The 15,680-nt window shown below is 48.2% G+C and overlaps 1 protein-coding gene across 1 annotated transcript; it reads left to right on the top strand.

Moving 5' to 3' along the window:
• The first annotated feature begins 1,771 nt into the window (after nucleotides 1-1,771).
• RXFP3 (relaxin family peptide receptor 3) lies at nucleotides 1,772-6,547 on the top strand. The gene has a single exon (XM_071425579.1). The coding sequence runs from the start codon at nucleotides 2,137-2,139 to the stop codon at nucleotides 3,472-3,474; it is 1,338 nt and encodes a 445-aa protein (XP_071281680.1). The 5' UTR covers nucleotides 1,772-2,136; the 3' UTR covers nucleotides 3,475-6,547.
• Nucleotides 6,548-15,680: the final 9,133 nt, after the last annotated feature.

Here is a 15,680-nt window from a genome sequence, read left to right as displayed (position 1 = left end):
AACACAGAGATGTTTTAGTTACTGCTGAGCAGAGCTTACATAGAGCCAAAGCCTCTTCTGCTTCTCCCCCGCCACGCTGGTGGGGAAGCTGGGGGTGCTTGGGAGAGTGGGAGGAGACACAGGCAGGAAAGGTGACCCCAACTGACCAAAGGCATATTCCAGACCTTGTCACATCACCTTAGGATATAAAGGGGAGGGAAGAAGAGGGAAGGAGGCATGCTGGGCATGATGACATTTGTCTTCCCAAGTGACATCTAGATGTGGCGGGCACTGCTCTCCTGGAGATGGCTGAACTCCTGCCTGCCCATGGGAAGTGATGAATTAACTCCTTGTTTTGTTTGCATGTGTGGCTTCTACTTTCTCTGTTAAACAGTCTTCATCCCAACCCTCGAGTTTTCCAGCTTTTACCCTTCCAATTCTCTGCCCAGTTTTGCTGGTGGGGGAGTGAATGAGTGGCTGCAAGGGGCTGGACTGCTGGCTGGGGTTAAACCATGACAGGAAACTATTGTTTAAACCGTTAAACCAGGAAACCATGTCAGGGGTCCGTTTTTTGAGGCCTGATGTGGTCAGTCAATTCTTTCTCTTTTTCTTTCTTTTTTTTTTTTTTTGGTCATTCTGGTACCAAGCTATTTATTATACCAAGTAATCTGCAGACTAAACCTTCCCAGAGTCTTGCATTGCTAATTCCAGTAAATTGCACCCTCACTCTAAGTAATATGAATGGTGTCTAAAACTTTTAATTACTCTTGTTCCCCTTTAACACTCCTATACCATCATCTGGCTGATACTTTTACGGGGCCCCTGCAGATACAAATCAAAGTGACGAGTGGACTGCTGATAACAAATAGTACACACGACTATGTCTTTGCAGGAAGTTCAGTGAGATAAATCAATGCAAAAATAATATACTTGTTAAATGTTCCATAAATCTCCCCCGTATGGCTGATTCACAGTGCTTCACTTAGGTACATTCAGAATCTATTTGGTTTTAAAAATGCGCCGTTATCTTGATTTATTTAGAAGCGGAACAGAAGAAGGAAAGCCTCTGTTCCTATTCCCATCGCTTGCTGTCTGTTTCTGCGGCAGACTTGGTGGGGAAGCGATTTTCGAGCCCCGCGCAAGGCAGGGGGGCCCCCTGCGGGCGGGATCGCTCTGCCTCGGGGAGCGGCGGCTGCTGCTCTCGCCTTCCCCCGAGCGCTGCAGCCATAGACAGCCGGCATTTACAGCTCCCTTGTCCGCCCCCTTCCCTTTAAAATGAGGGAGAGACGCCGTCTCCCCAAGTCCCAAAAGCAGGAGGGGCGTTCGTGGGTCCCTGTCCGGAGTGCGGTCGTTCAGGGGAGGCGCGGTCCGGCTCGGTGCCGAGGTTCCTCAAGCGCGAAAGCGCGGGTGGTTTCCGGGTCATCCTGCGGCTCGGCGAAGGTGCGACATCCCCAAAACTCGTCCCCACGCAGGAGGGGAAGGGTTCTGTGAGCGCTGATCGGAGGGGAGTACATCGGGGACGGGAACCGTATCGGGATTGGGAGGATCACGTCGGGGAGAGATCACATAGGGGAAGCGGGGATCACTTCAGGAGATGGGGGATCATATAGGGGAAGGGAGCATGACACCGGCGGGGGAGGGAGGGCATCGCCTCTGGCCGGGCAATTGCCGCACTAAGCCCGAAGGAGCACCCGGTTGATTCACACGCGCCGTTCCCGGTCAAGTGTGCGGGACGGGACGGGAAGGGACGGAACAGGTCGGGACGGGGCGGGACGAGAAGGAAAGGGACGAGATGAAACGGAACAGAACAGAACGGGGCGATCCGCGTGAGCAGCCGCGGGGGCAGCGGGGGCGCGGGGGCCGCGCTCAGCACCGGGGAGAGCTCCGCGCCCACCGCGCATGCCCCGCCCCGCCGGCGCGGATAAAAGCGCGGCGCGGAGCCCAGCGGCGCCAGCCGTGCCACCGCGCCAGCCCTGTCACCGTGCCAGCCGTGCCACCTCGCCAGCCGTGCCACTGCACAGCCGGCACCGCACCGCCGGCACCGCGCCGCGCCGTGCCGTGCCCGGACCCTGCCGCCGCCCCAGCAGCCCGTCCGCCGCCGCTGGTCAGCCTCTGGGGAAAAAGCTCCCGCAGACCGGTCTCCCACCGTAGTATGGGATGGGCGAGCCCTGCGAGCGCGTTGCCTGCTCGCCAGCCTCTGGCATAAAGGAAGGAGCAGACAGGGAGTCCTGGGACACGCCGCTGGCTTTCCTGGAGAGCCCTCAGATGGACAACGGGAGCAACGTGTCCTTCCTGCAGTTCTTGAAGACCATCAACCTGGAGCGAGCCGACGGGATGCAGGGGGACAGTTCTGACGTGGTGAGGATTGTCATTTCCCTGGTGTACTCCGTGGTGTGTGCCCTGGGACTGGTGGGCAACCTGCTAGTGCTCTACCTGATGAAAAGCAAGCAAGGCTGGAGGAAATCCTCCATCAATCTCTTTGTCACCAGCCTGGCAGTGACTGACTTCCAGTTTGTGCTGACCTTGCCATTCTGGGCAGTGGAGAATGCACTGGACTTCAACTGGCTCTTTGGCAAGGCAATGTGTAAGATCGTCTCCTACGTGACAGCAATGAACATGTATGCCAGTGTGTTCTTTCTCACTGCCATGAGTGTGGCTCGATACCGCTCTGTGGCTTCATCCTTGAAGAATCAGCGTCGAAGAGACCCGCTGGGTGGCTGCTGCTCTGCCAAGTGGCTTTGTGCACTCATCTGGCTGTCTGCTGTCCTGGCTTCCCTGCCCCATGCCATTTTTTCCACCACTGCCACTGTCTTTGATGATGTTCTCTGTCTTGTCAAGTTCCCAGAGGGCCGAGGCAACAATGCCCAATTGTGGCTGGGTCTGTACCACATCCAGAAGGTGCTGCTAGGCTTCCTGGTACCGCTGGTCGTCATTAGCCTCTGCTACTTGCTCCTGGTGCGCTTCATCAGTCACAAGCACGTGGGCAGCACCTGCAGCGGCCCCAGCATCAAGCGCCGCTCCAAAGTGACTAGGTCAGTGTCCATCGTGGTGCTGTCCTTCTTCTTGTGCTGGCTGCCTAACCAAGCACTTACAACCTGGGGGATACTCATCAAACTCAACGTGGTGCACTTCAGCAACGAGTACTTTCTCTCCCAAGTGTACCTCTTCCCCATCAGCGTGTGCCTGGCACACTCCAACAGCTGCCTCAATCCCATCCTCTACTGCCTCATGCGCAGGGAGTTCCGCAAGGCCCTGAAGAACCTCCTCTGGAGGATCATCTCCCCTTCCCTCACCACCATGCGCCCTTTCACTGACACCAGCAAGCCTGAGAAGGAAGAGCAGGCCATGCATGATATGATGCCTGTCCAGCCTGTCCCTGCTGCTCCCCGTGCTGCAGCCGTGCAGGCAGAGGTGGCCTATTACCCACCCGGGGTGGTGACGTACAGCAGCCGCTACGACCCGCTGTCCGCCAGATCCATGGAGCAGCACTGCTGAGAGGGCAGGGGGCTCTGGGGGCTGGCACAGTGCCAGATGTGGCCTGGGGATATTGAATGCCTGGTCAGGAAAAGGGGAGGAGGGATGAGTAAAGGAGGACTTCTGTGTGAGAGATGCTCTTTTGCGGTTTTGTCTGCCCTCGGAGACACTTGATGGACATTGTTTGTAAGATGCACCCTGAGCTGGAGAACAGGACTAGGAGGAGGTAGTGGTGGGATGTCTCTATGAGATGCTTTTTAGTGCTTCTGCCTATGCTGGGGAACAAGGACTAATGAGGGTGATGGGACCCCAGCCAGGGAGGATGCAGGATGTGCAAAGCAGCACAGGGAGGTGAGGGGCTGGCTGGGGTGGACTGAGGCTGGAAGACCTTAACCACATCCCCTCAAGCTGGAGCTGCAAGTAGCTCTCCCACCTTGTGTGTTTTTTTGTGGCAGGGAGAGGGAGCTGAGCTGCTTTCTCCCTGCTGCAGGACCCTGTAAACATCAACCCTGGGCTCCACTGAGGGCTGGGGATCAGACAGCCTCTCTTCTATTTCAAACCTGCCCTGAGTGGAACAGCCAGCACAAATAGGTACAAAGCTCCTGCTTGTTCAGGCTTGGCACCTTTCCCCTCTTTTAGGGACTTGGGAAAGAGCAGGGACAAGGAACACTGTGCTCCCCTCCTGATCAGTGCAGGATCTGCTTTTCTAGCTACCCCCCATCCCCCCAGCAGCTGTCAGGGCATAAAGCAACCCAGACAGACAAGGAGAAGCCCAAGGATGGAATTTGCAGCTTCATAGGGTGTTTCTTTGCCTGGGTTTGGAGGGAGGGTGTGAGCCCCCTAATACTGTTCCCCACCTCTCTCCAGGCCACTGAGGGGAAGGGAAACCTCCGAGCACCAGACCATGGAGATGCAAGACAGCATCTCACCCAGGGCACTGAGGTTGCAGGCTTAATTTTTGCTGCACTTCAGACTGTTCATATTTCACTTCAGGAAATCAGCACAACTGTAAATAAAATATTTTTAAAAAGGGAAAAAGAAACACCCCTAGCCACTTCAAATCACTTGCTCTGGGATACTTCTGGGTTCACTTAAAACCAAGCACAAAGGCTTTAGTTCTGCTGAGGGTTTGCACTGACTCTTGCCAGTTTTTCAAGTGAAGTTCAGTTCAGGTCCTCTAGTCTGAGCAGCCCTAGGGCCTGCAGTGCTTATGTAGCCTAGAGAATGTCAGGGATTGGCCTTTACCAGCCTCTATTCCACAGAAATGCCTGAGAAATAATGTGAGGCTTATCTGAATCAAACTTTTAGGGGGATGAAAAAAGTGTAATTTTAAGCTGTGAAAATTTTTATGATGAGGCTATATATCTACTTAAAATATTTTTTTATTATGAGGAAAAAAATTTGAAACCAAAAGTTCAAAGCATTTGTTTTAAATGATAGGAAGGTGCAACATTTCTGGTTTTGATTTCAGAACACAAGTTCATTAATCCCTAGTACTGCATATAAGATAATTCTATAAATACAATTTTCAAAACTGTTTTCTATTTCCAAACCCTTTCCTTGCAGTCTAACTCCAACATCTGCCTGATTCTGCTATAAAGGCATTTATGCAGAGGGTTGTTTGTCACCTCTAAGTACTGACATGGAGAACACTTGCTATTTCTGTCCAGAGAAAGCTGCTACACCATAGTGGCAATTACACTTTTCAGACTCTGTTAGGTGTACTGAACTTTTTTTACAACTCCTGTTGTAAAATTTGTTTGGTCTGAAAGCAGCTGGTTCTGCTACCTGCAAGGAGAAGGTATCTTTTTTTCCAAGGCAGAAAAGACTTCTCCAGCCTTGGGCATTTGCTAACGGGGAAGATACTGGTTTACAAGTTGTCTGAAGAAGAGCAGCAGAAGTGAGCTGGTGGCTGATGGGCACACTTACACAGATGCAAAGACTCCGAAGAAATCAGACATATCCGCAGAAGAACTTGAGCATCTAAGTACTGTATAACTGCCTCTCTAAATCCTGACTTGGTTGACCGGTGAAGTCTGTAGGTACTTAAGTTTTTTCTAGTTAAATTTTTGTGCCTAGAAACCTGTTCCTGAGCATGCCTAAATCTGCTTAATTCTGTAGCACTTATTTCTGTGCTTAATGGGGATATTTCTCTTGGGACTGGCCACAGTGTGTATCCTGTGAGGGAGGCAACTCTGCATCCCAACACAGAAGACCCTGTGCCAGGCCATGCAGTTAGTCAGAAGCGGCTGTGAACTCAACTCATTTCCCCCATCCTTTAGAATCTGTGCCTGGATGTGCTGCTTCTGTTGCAGCTTCAATGTATGTGCAGATTATGCTCGTTCCCCCTCCCTTGTGAAATGCTAAATTAGTGGTGACAGCTATCCCCCACAGCCTGAGAGATTCAGTTCCCTTTTCCACATCCCAGGGGAGTGGCTCAATCTCTGGGCCACTTTGTGAATGTGCTCATATTCTCTGGCCTGAAACAGTTCCCTGTTGCCTGAATTGCTCAGTGTTGCTGGATCTTAATGGCAACAAAAGCCCTCGAACTCAGCTTGGCAGCACAGTGGTTAGGGTGTAATCTCCAAAGAGGAATTGTGGAGAGATTTTTTTCAGCAAATACAGAATAGAAATTTGATCCAGATCTGGGTTCTAGGTCTCCCTTTCCCAAGGACCGTGGTAAACTTCCTCCCACGTCCTATTTCAATTAAAGTTCTAGTATGCTATCCGGAACCTGAGGTCTTTCTAGATCTGCTGGTAAAGCAGCTTAATCTGCTAAAGGATTTGCAAAAAACTGCATTTCTGATGTGGGAGAAAGCCCTAATTTCTGTGTTGCAGGTGAAGAAAGTTGCACAGTTGTATGAGAAAAGGATACCATGAGCTCTTAATTCCAGAGTTGAGAGAGAGAGATAATCATGTTTCTGTAGGCCAGGAGAAAGTATGTAAATTAAGGACATGGGAGGAATCTCACAGCCAGATGCTGTTCTTACTGTTTGCTTTTGAATAGAGTAATTTCTTGCTTAACTTGCTGGAAAATTTTTCCCTATCTGATGTTTAACTGTTCTTGTGCATTAAATAAACAGCTTTCCAAGCATCTGAAGTGTAACTATGAATTTCAGTAGATAGAAAACTGCTTGAAAGACAGCCTCTGTGGTGCTCAGCATGGCAAAACCCATGTGCTTTTGTGAGTGTCAGTGTAGACATAATTTTGTGCCAGGAAAATAGTAAATACACAGGTGATGTTCAGAACAGCACATAGTTAGCCCAGAGTGCCGATGTACCATTGTCAGAGGAAACCCCAGGTGTCTGATCACTAGAGACATAAAAACCTCCCATTTGGCAAATCACCCAAACATGAAAATACCTTGTGAGTGTATAGGGACTGGACAATGAAATTAGTGGGCAGCTCTCTCACAAGCCACTGATCACCCAGTGTAAGTCATGGATCTGCTGTTTCAAAGAGGCACAATGCATCCACACTTGGCCAAATGCTGATTTAGGGCAGACCAGGAGCCCAGGCTGTGCAGGTCAGTGCATGTCCAGCACAGCAGAGAGCACTGCTCTAGCAACGCAGGAGCAGAGAGAAATCCTGCTTCACCTCAGCTGTGAGTCCCAGCTAACAGCACGAAATCTGTCTGTGTGCTGCATGGGCAGGGGCACCAGCCTAGGTCTTGGCAGAAGGTGCAGTTGCTCTGTTTGCATAGGGTGTGTGGCCTCAGCAGAGGATCGTTCCAGCTCAACAATATCCCGGGGTTTCATAAGTAATGACTACAACACCTTTCAAAAACTCTGTTTCCTACAAATGTTCGTGTCTTTGTTTGTAACAATCATCTTTTCATGTACTAAAATAAACATTGCTGAAGGATACAAAACAATACTTACAGAATTCTTGACATGATTTTCCTGCTTGGTCTCCTTCTGTTACAGAGTCCCGGTGGGGTGCTGGTAGAGAGGTGCACTTGGTTATAGAAGGGTAGGGACCTGAAGGTGCAGGCTGACATCTAGTGACAAACTGAGGGAACCTTTAAAGGCCGGATATTTTCATTAGGCAAAGACTTTGATTCTTTAGGGACGTTTAAGTATCTCAGCCCCTTAAACAACTAACCAAGGTCTTAATGTAATAACAACCTCCAATTGCATTTCCAGGTTTCCCTTTGAAATACCTCTTTGGTGGAAATGCTGTTTCACTTTCTCAGTGAGTTATTCTGGCACTCACTTTAACAGTAAAAAAAAATCCAGTCCCCTTCATTCCCATTCACGACTGTCTGCTCTAAAATTGATTATTCAATTGAGCGTGTGCACAGAAGCTCTGATCTAATTTGTATCCCTGAGCTGGAGCAGGAGCAGATATGGGTGTGGTGCAATTCAAGGACATTAGATTGAGAGCTTGGAATTTCTTTTTTTAGTGAGGGTTTTTTCCTCAAAAGATAATTCCTATTTTTCCATTTAAAGAGGGTTACTGAAAATATCTTTTTATCATTATGAGAGCAGTTAAAAGAATCTCTTCTAGGTACAATCCCAGTAGCAGTCAGTGACATGAGTAGCCAGTTAACTCATTCCCGTGCTAAAGGGTAGCTGATAATACTCATTAGCAGGTTTCTCTGTCTATGTCTGTGCATAGACTCAGAGTCCTTCCCAAAATCTTAACAGTAAAATATAGATTCACAAGATGGCTGAGAAAATCGGGCCAAAAGATCAGCTGCAGACTGAAGCAGTTTCTTTAGTTAACATTTTTTTGGAAACATTGACTTCCTGATTGGAAAGGACTGATTACTCTTCAGTGTGAAAAATCACAAAATAAAGTATCTTACTCAGATACCAGCTCTCTCCCTTACTTGTCCATTCCTTGGGATAATGAGATATTGTTTCTCCAAGGACTTGTGTTTTTCCTTCAGATCAGCTGAATGAGTATGGTCAGTTGTACAATGGCCAAATTCCCTGTTCAACACTGACTTCTAAAATCATTGTTCAATGAACCCTCCCACTTTTGCTCAGCTGAACCTCACACTGGATGAAACTGGAATCTTGTGGAAAATCACTTGTGTCTGTATTTGTGAAGAAGACTGATCAGCACGCTGACATCAGGTGGGTGACTCCCACACCAGGGGGTTGTGCCACCATTCAAAGGGTCCTTAATGGGCCAAAGAAATGGTGTGACAGGAACCTCAGGCATCTGCACCAAGGGGATAACAAAGTCCTGCACTCTCTGCACCAGCACAGGCTGGAGCCCAGTTCACCGGGAAGCTGAGAAGGAGCTGGGGACAGGGTGGATATGAGGCAGCAATGGGCCCGTGCAGCACAGCCCAGCAGCATCCTGGGCTGCACGGGGCAGGACACTGCCTGCAGGCCAGGGAGGGGCTCCTGCCCTCTGCTCAGCCTGGTGAGACACAGCTGGGATGCTGTGCCCAGTCCTGGGCAGGTTACCCAGTTCTGGAGTATTTACCAGGGAGGCTGCAGTATGATGGAGGGCTTGCAGCATTTGCCATGTGAGGGGAGGCTGACAGAGCGGGAGGTGTTCAGCCTGGACCTCAGAAGGCTTTATCAGCGTGTGTAAATATCTGATGTGGGTGGGGATTAAAGAAGATGAAATCAGACTCTTCTCAGTATTGTCCAGGGAATAGACAAGAGGCAATAGGCACAAACTAAAATTCCATCGTTGAAATGTAAGAAAAAAAAACCAAAAAACCTTTCAAATGGTGTGGTCAAGCACTGGAACAGGTTGCCTGGAGAGTTTCCAACTTTGGAGATGCTCAGAATCCGACTTAATGCTTATTGTACTTCTTTAGCAACCCTGTGCTGAGCAGGGGGCTTGTATTGGGTCATCTCCAGAGGCCACCCCAACTATTCTGTGCTTTTATGTGATATTCTGATAGCAAATGGATTGCTCTGGATGTGTCTTTGTTCCAATACAGTGGAATTAGCATTAGTGTCTGTCTTGTTTGATGTTTATTCTGAAAAACCTCTACAAATTTTATGCCCTCAAATAATCTACTACTATGTATTTCAAATCACCTATTCAATGAGTTTTAAAAATGTTTTAATTACTTTTAATTTCTGCTGAAATGGTGGAGGTGGCTTAGAGTAAATATAGTCTTCCTCTTGCCCATCAAAAGTCACTTCCTGCTGAAATCTAGTCCCTTGTTCATAGGCCAATTCAGTGATGGATATAGAGGTATAGAGAGCAAACCATGAGGTCCTGAAGGTAAAAAAGATCCTTCTCTTAGGAGAAGTAAATAACTGCTCAGTTTGTAGAGTGGATCATAACAGGGAAAAGAAGAATCTGGTTTAAATTTCAGGTCTCATTTTCAGAGATGTAAACTGAAATATTGAATTTTGAGCTCACTTGATATAACCTAATTCCAAGGAAAATATTCCAAAATGCAAAATCCCTGTCCAGAAAAGAATATCACCCTTTGATAAGGTGCCATCTTTTTCACAGAGAGAATCATAGTTCCAAAAGCTGTTTTATTGTCATGTTTTGCAGTGTTATGGTAATCTAACAATCTAACAATATTTGGGATAAATTTCTTAAAGGCCTACTTGTTGAGATTTGGTGTTTTGTTGGAACTGCAGCAGTTATTAAAGAAACACGTGGGCCTCTGTGGAAACTGAATAACTTGCAAGTTGCACTGCAAGCTAACATAATTTATTTTTTTAAAAATCAGATCTGAATGTTGGAGAAACTCCAAATAATCTGAGATATGCACTTATACAGTGGTCTGCCAGCCGTGCAGATCCCCAGTGTAAAGCTCCCAGGCTTCAGCAAATGCCATCTCTGTCAGAAACGTTTCCCTTCCTTCTTGTCACTCCTTAGACTCCACATTTGTCACATTTCCTTCTCAGCATCTAAAGAGCAGAGGAGCCTTGAAATCAGAGGTGTCCAAGACTCTGGCGCTGCCTCCCTCTGTGCTGCCCCCCTGTCCCCCCACCTCCTGATGCACTTTAGCTGCCGTGAGCCAATGCCACAAAAACTCCTGTGCCAAACAAGCGGGAAACGGCTGCACTGCAGGATTGACTCTTGGCTTCAGCACTGAAGGCTTCCAAGGCCAGATCTTGCCATGAGCTTGATGCTAAACGCATCCATGGGGGGCTCCCACCACCACATGTCCACAGGGCAGTGCCTGCAATGCATCAGGCAAGCGGGCTACAGCTGGCAGCGAGCAGCTTTCCTTGGGTGTCTAAGCACGAAAAGGAAGAGAGAACTGGACGGCAGCAGCGCCCCGAGGTGAGGAACCCGCGGAGTGCAGAGCGCAGGGCAGGGGAGGGGACAGCGGAGGGCAGGGGAGGGGACAGCGGAGGGCAGGGGAGGGGACAGCGGAGGGGACAGCTGAGGGCAGGGGAGGGGACAGCGGAGGGCAGGGGAGGGCAGGGCTGGGCAAGGCTGGGCAAGGCTGGGGGGGGCGGCTCCGAGGGCGCGGTGCTGGCGCTGAACAGCAGGGGGCAGCCGAGCGCCCGGCTCCCTCCGGAGCACCGGGAATGAGCCCCGGGAATGAGCTTGGGAATGGGCCTGGGAATGAGCCTCAGGAGTCGGCCTCAGGAATGGGCCTTGGGAATGTACCTCGCCAAAAACTCCCCGTGCTCCGGAACCTCACACCTGGCAGCTCTCCTCCTGGAAGCAGAAGGCTTGCTCATCTCAGTCTACTGTGCAATCCGGGTTGGAAAGCACTGACTTTTGTTTTCCTACTGCTGCAAGTGTTTGCCCACGGGAACAGCCTCCAGTTTGATGGCTCTGCCTGAAGTCACTATCCTTAACACACAGGTAAAATACCTGTGAGGTAAAGTGTTAATTTACAATTTAAAAAAAATGCAGCTGCTTAACACATCTTGCATATCTGTAGGAGCAATGTGTGAAACTGAGCATTGTAGAAGGAACAGAATCATGGAATGGTCAGGTCGGAAGGGACCACAGTGTTATCTGTTCCAGTCTTCCTGCTCAAGCAGTATTAAATATTAAACCCCGAATGTTTTCGGGTGTGGAGGTGCCTGGCTTCTTCTGGCGCTTTCTGCTGGACCAAAGGCTGCAGTTGTGGTGTTTTCACCGCAGAGACACCTTTGGCCAGCTGGATGCTGCAGCTGGGCACTCAGAACAAATCCAGGCAAAGTAGGAACTCAGTTTACCTTTGGTGGAAAAAGTTCAAGCAGCAGTGAAGAGAAAAGAAGCAGGTTCTGTCATAAAGTCCTTAATCCAGAGTTTTATTTCAGCATGGTAGACCTCTGAATGTTGTAACAGCTCACACACAGACACCCCGGCCGCATGGTCTCGTGTCCTTTTAAGGCCCAGGGACAGGGGGAGGGGAGGGACAGGTGAGGGCCAACCAGGTATGAGCAGGGGAAGGGTCAAGGGATATACAGGCCAATGAACCCGGACCTGAGGGGCATCTTTTGAAATTCTGCCAACCACACGACGCCCTTGCTGGAATGTTAAGATTGATGGACAGCTCTTAGCAGGAGGGCAAAAGGGGGAGGGGGAAAGGTTGGCACACCTGAGAGGGATGGGATAGGTGAAAGAGGAAATTGCACTGCAACAAAGCAGGTTATCCTAGAACACAAGGCACAGCATTGTATCCAGAAGGTTCTTAAATAACTCCAGTGAGGGAGATGCCACAGGCTCTCTGGGAGATCTGTTCCAATGTTCCATTGTTATCAAAGAAATTCTTCATGTTCAGGTGGAACGTGAAGGTGCCTCAGTTCCTGCTCATTGTCCCTTGTCCTGTTGCTCAGCACCACTGAGCAGGGCCTGGTCCCTGCTCTGATCCCTCCCTGCAGACACTGACAGACATTATGAGGTCCCCTCAGTCACCTCTTTAGAGGCTGAACATGCCCAACCCTCTCAGCCTTTCCTCATCAGAGAGATGCTCCAGGCCCTTGATCACCTTTGTAGCTCTCTGCTGGACCCACTCCAGGAGCTCCATGGTTTTTTTACTGAGGAGCCCGGAACTGGGCACAGCTCTCCAGACGCGGCCTCACCTGGGCTGAGCACAGGGGCAGGATCTCCTCCCTTGGCCTGCTGCCAGCGCTCTTCCCAGTGCATCCCAGGACACCTTTGGCCCTCCTGGCCACAAGGGCGCTGCTGGCTCATGGACAGCTTGTTGTCCACCAGGAGCCCCAGGTCCTTGTCCTTCTGCTTTCCAGCAGGTTGGGCCCAGCCTGTACCAGTGCCAGGGGTTGTTCCTCCCCAGGTGCAGGACACTGCACTTGCCTTTGTTGAACTTCAGACAATTCCTCTCTGCCCATCTCTCCAGCCTGTCCAGGTCCCTCTGAAGGGCTGCAGAGCCTCTGTGGTGTCGGCCACTCCTCAGCTTTGTGTCATCAGTGAACACCCTGAGGGGGCCTCTGCCCCTTCCAAGGATTGAGGTGAGACTGACTGGTTCCAGTTCCCTGTGTGCTCTTTCTTTCTTGCCTGTTTTGAAGATTGGGTGACATTTGCTTTCTTCCAGCCCTCAGGCACCTCTCCTGATCTCCATGACCTTTCAAAGATGATCATAAGCCCCCTGGCTATGATGTCTGCCAGCTCCCTCAGCATTCGTGGATGCATCACGTGAGGGCCCATAAAAATTACAAATTACTTTTCACAGTGCAATCTTGAACAAGTGACCCTGAACAATTGCCTCTTAAATTAACAAGATGGAGCAGCTAGAGAATGGAAAGGAATGCTGGAAACTTAGAGGGGAAAATTTTGTTTTATAGCTCATTTTTTATAGCTTTGTCATGCCAAAAACATTTACAGACATTTTACAGCAGATACTTCCACCCAATCCTTCTGCAGTTCAAAAATATCAAATGTCACCATTGCCCCATTCACTTGCACCATTTTTTGACATGCTTCAGGGACTGGTAGTGATTCATAGGCACCAACGTGAGAGCTGTGAGTTCTGCCAAGGCAAAGACATTTATGATTCATGCTGACTTGTGTAGCCTTTCTGGAAAAAAAAGGTTTATCTTCCACAAGCCACCTGAGTTGCTTGTTTGCAAGCAAGTCAAAGAAACTTAATGAGAACACTATGAAACACAGAATGAACACTGAGGAAAAAAATCAGAATACTTGTGACATTACTAAGACTTCAAGTCCTCTAAAGAAGAGTCCAGAAGTTCCTTTAAGGATTTGCTTGCATCACATGCCTGCTTGTTAAAGGGGAGTGAGCGGCAGATGTTGGTAAGAGAAAGAAAAAGGAAAGTGCCATGAAGATAAGGTGACAGACTTGTCTCCTGCCTTTCTCTGTTCAGCCATGACTGTTTCTGTGAGAGTGGGAGGGAGGAGGGTTGGTTATCACAGGACAGCTCATCTTTGAGAGGGTTCAGAGGAGGGATGCAAGGATAATTGAGGGACTGGAGCATCCCTTTCATGAGGAGGGAGCTGAGGGAGCTGGGCTTGGTCAGCCCTGAAAAGAGGTGACTGAGGGGGTGTAGAGCCTCCCTCACTGGAGATATTCAAGAGCCCTCTGGACACAATCCTGTGCTGTGTGCTCTGGGGTGGCCCTGCTGGAGCAGGGAGGCTGGACCAGATGACTCACGGTGGTCCCTTCCTACCTGACCCATCCTGTGATTCTGTGTGGTTTGTCTAAGTGTATCATTTACATAAATATGATACAGAGAGGATCTTTATTTATTTGATTTTATGTATATGGAAATAAAACCAGATGAGAAAGATCAGGCACAGGGTACTTGTAACTTTATACTCACATCTCTGCTATAAAGTTGATGTTAAGTACAGTAAATAATCATATTGATAATGGCTCAAGTCCAGAACTGGTGTAAAAGCACAGAAGAGGTGGAATTTCTCAAATTAATAGCATTACAGTACAAACCTTCAAAACCTTCAACATTTTTAACATTTTAGCATTTCTTTTGCTGAAATAAATATTTTATCCCCTTTCACGTATTAGTAATATATTATATTAGTGATGTACATTAGTAACATTTCTATTGCTAAAAGAAATACTTATTTTATCCCCTTTTATGAGTTAGTAAGATTTTATATTGTTTTCAATAACACTTGAGATACATTTTCAACTTCAGAATGAGCACCGGAATTTTTTTTTGTTTTTGTTTATACATTGTTTTCCAAATTGTATCTACTTTTTGTCAGTTTGCCATTTCTAACAAAGACTCATAAAGATACTGTCTCAAAGTCCTGGGAACAATACAGGATGTTTTTATGGAGATTTCCCGAGAAAAGATGACTTTAATGTTTCTGTCGTCTGTAGCCGACAGTGGGTTTTAAAGGGAAAGATCACGAGGTCACGAGAAATGATAATATGAGTTCCTGAAACATTTTTTTCTGAATAAATCTGTAAATAAAAGCACTGATATACATGATCTGTAAATAAAAGCACTTCTCACTTCTCTCTGCATGTTCAGAACCCTTCTTACATTGCCACAGATCTGTGGTCCCTTTGTGGGCTTGAATCAATGCCAGCATCGTCTTTGTGTAACAGAGCAGGGATAACATTGACTATTTAAATGTTAATGTTCTAATGGTGTTAAACCTCAAAGAAAATATTGACAATGACATAGGTAAACATTGCAAAATTTCTTTTGCAGCCTCACAGTGGAATAAGAGCTTTATGACCTCAGCTCCTGGTGCACAAGTTTATGTGGTGCAGTCCAGTGAAACCAGATCACTTCCTCCTTTATCTGTTTTTATGGCTCCATAGATGCCTCGCTCTTCCCTTTGAAATTCATCCTCCCAGGAGATATGGAGGTAATGGAAGTTAGTGACTTAATGATGGCATAAAGATAATTGGGAAGACAACAATCCTTCATTTTCTGGCTTCCTCCTGTTTGTGCCTGTTGAGGCCCTTGTGCTCCAGCTGTCTCTGCACCTGCAAACTGTTTCAAACACAGTCCAGAGGCTCTGTCTTCCCAGTCTTTCTCTTTCATGGGTGTGAAATGAAGAGCCACAAAACAAAAGAAAACATGAAATGTGGCTTCTTCAAAAGGCAGGAAGGATGCAGATGCTGTGGTGAGGTTTGCCACGCACTGAGCCCCTTTTGGGCCCTCAGTGGAGACAATCAGCATCAAGAAAAGGTATCTGAGGCTCCCACAGGCTTGTTAAAATTAATAAGAATTTACCTAGGAGAAAATTGGTTTTCCTGAGAGTATGTGACTCACTCTACTCTGGAAAACATAGAAAAAGGATGAAGCTGATGCATCTCTGCAGAGGCACTTGATGCTGAAATGTAACCATTTATTTTTGGTGTTGTCAGTTCTTGTCTTGCAGAGCTTCT

Source organism: Agelaius tricolor, unplaced genomic scaffold, assembly GCF_023055355.1.
Source record: "Agelaius tricolor isolate 1412-34295 unplaced genomic scaffold, bAgeTri1.0.p SCAF_4, whole genome shotgun sequence".
In the NCBI taxonomy this organism is placed as follows: domain Eukaryota; kingdom Metazoa; phylum Chordata; class Aves; order Passeriformes; family Icteridae; genus Agelaius; species Agelaius tricolor.
This window is presented reverse-complemented; position numbering and strand designations above follow the sequence as displayed.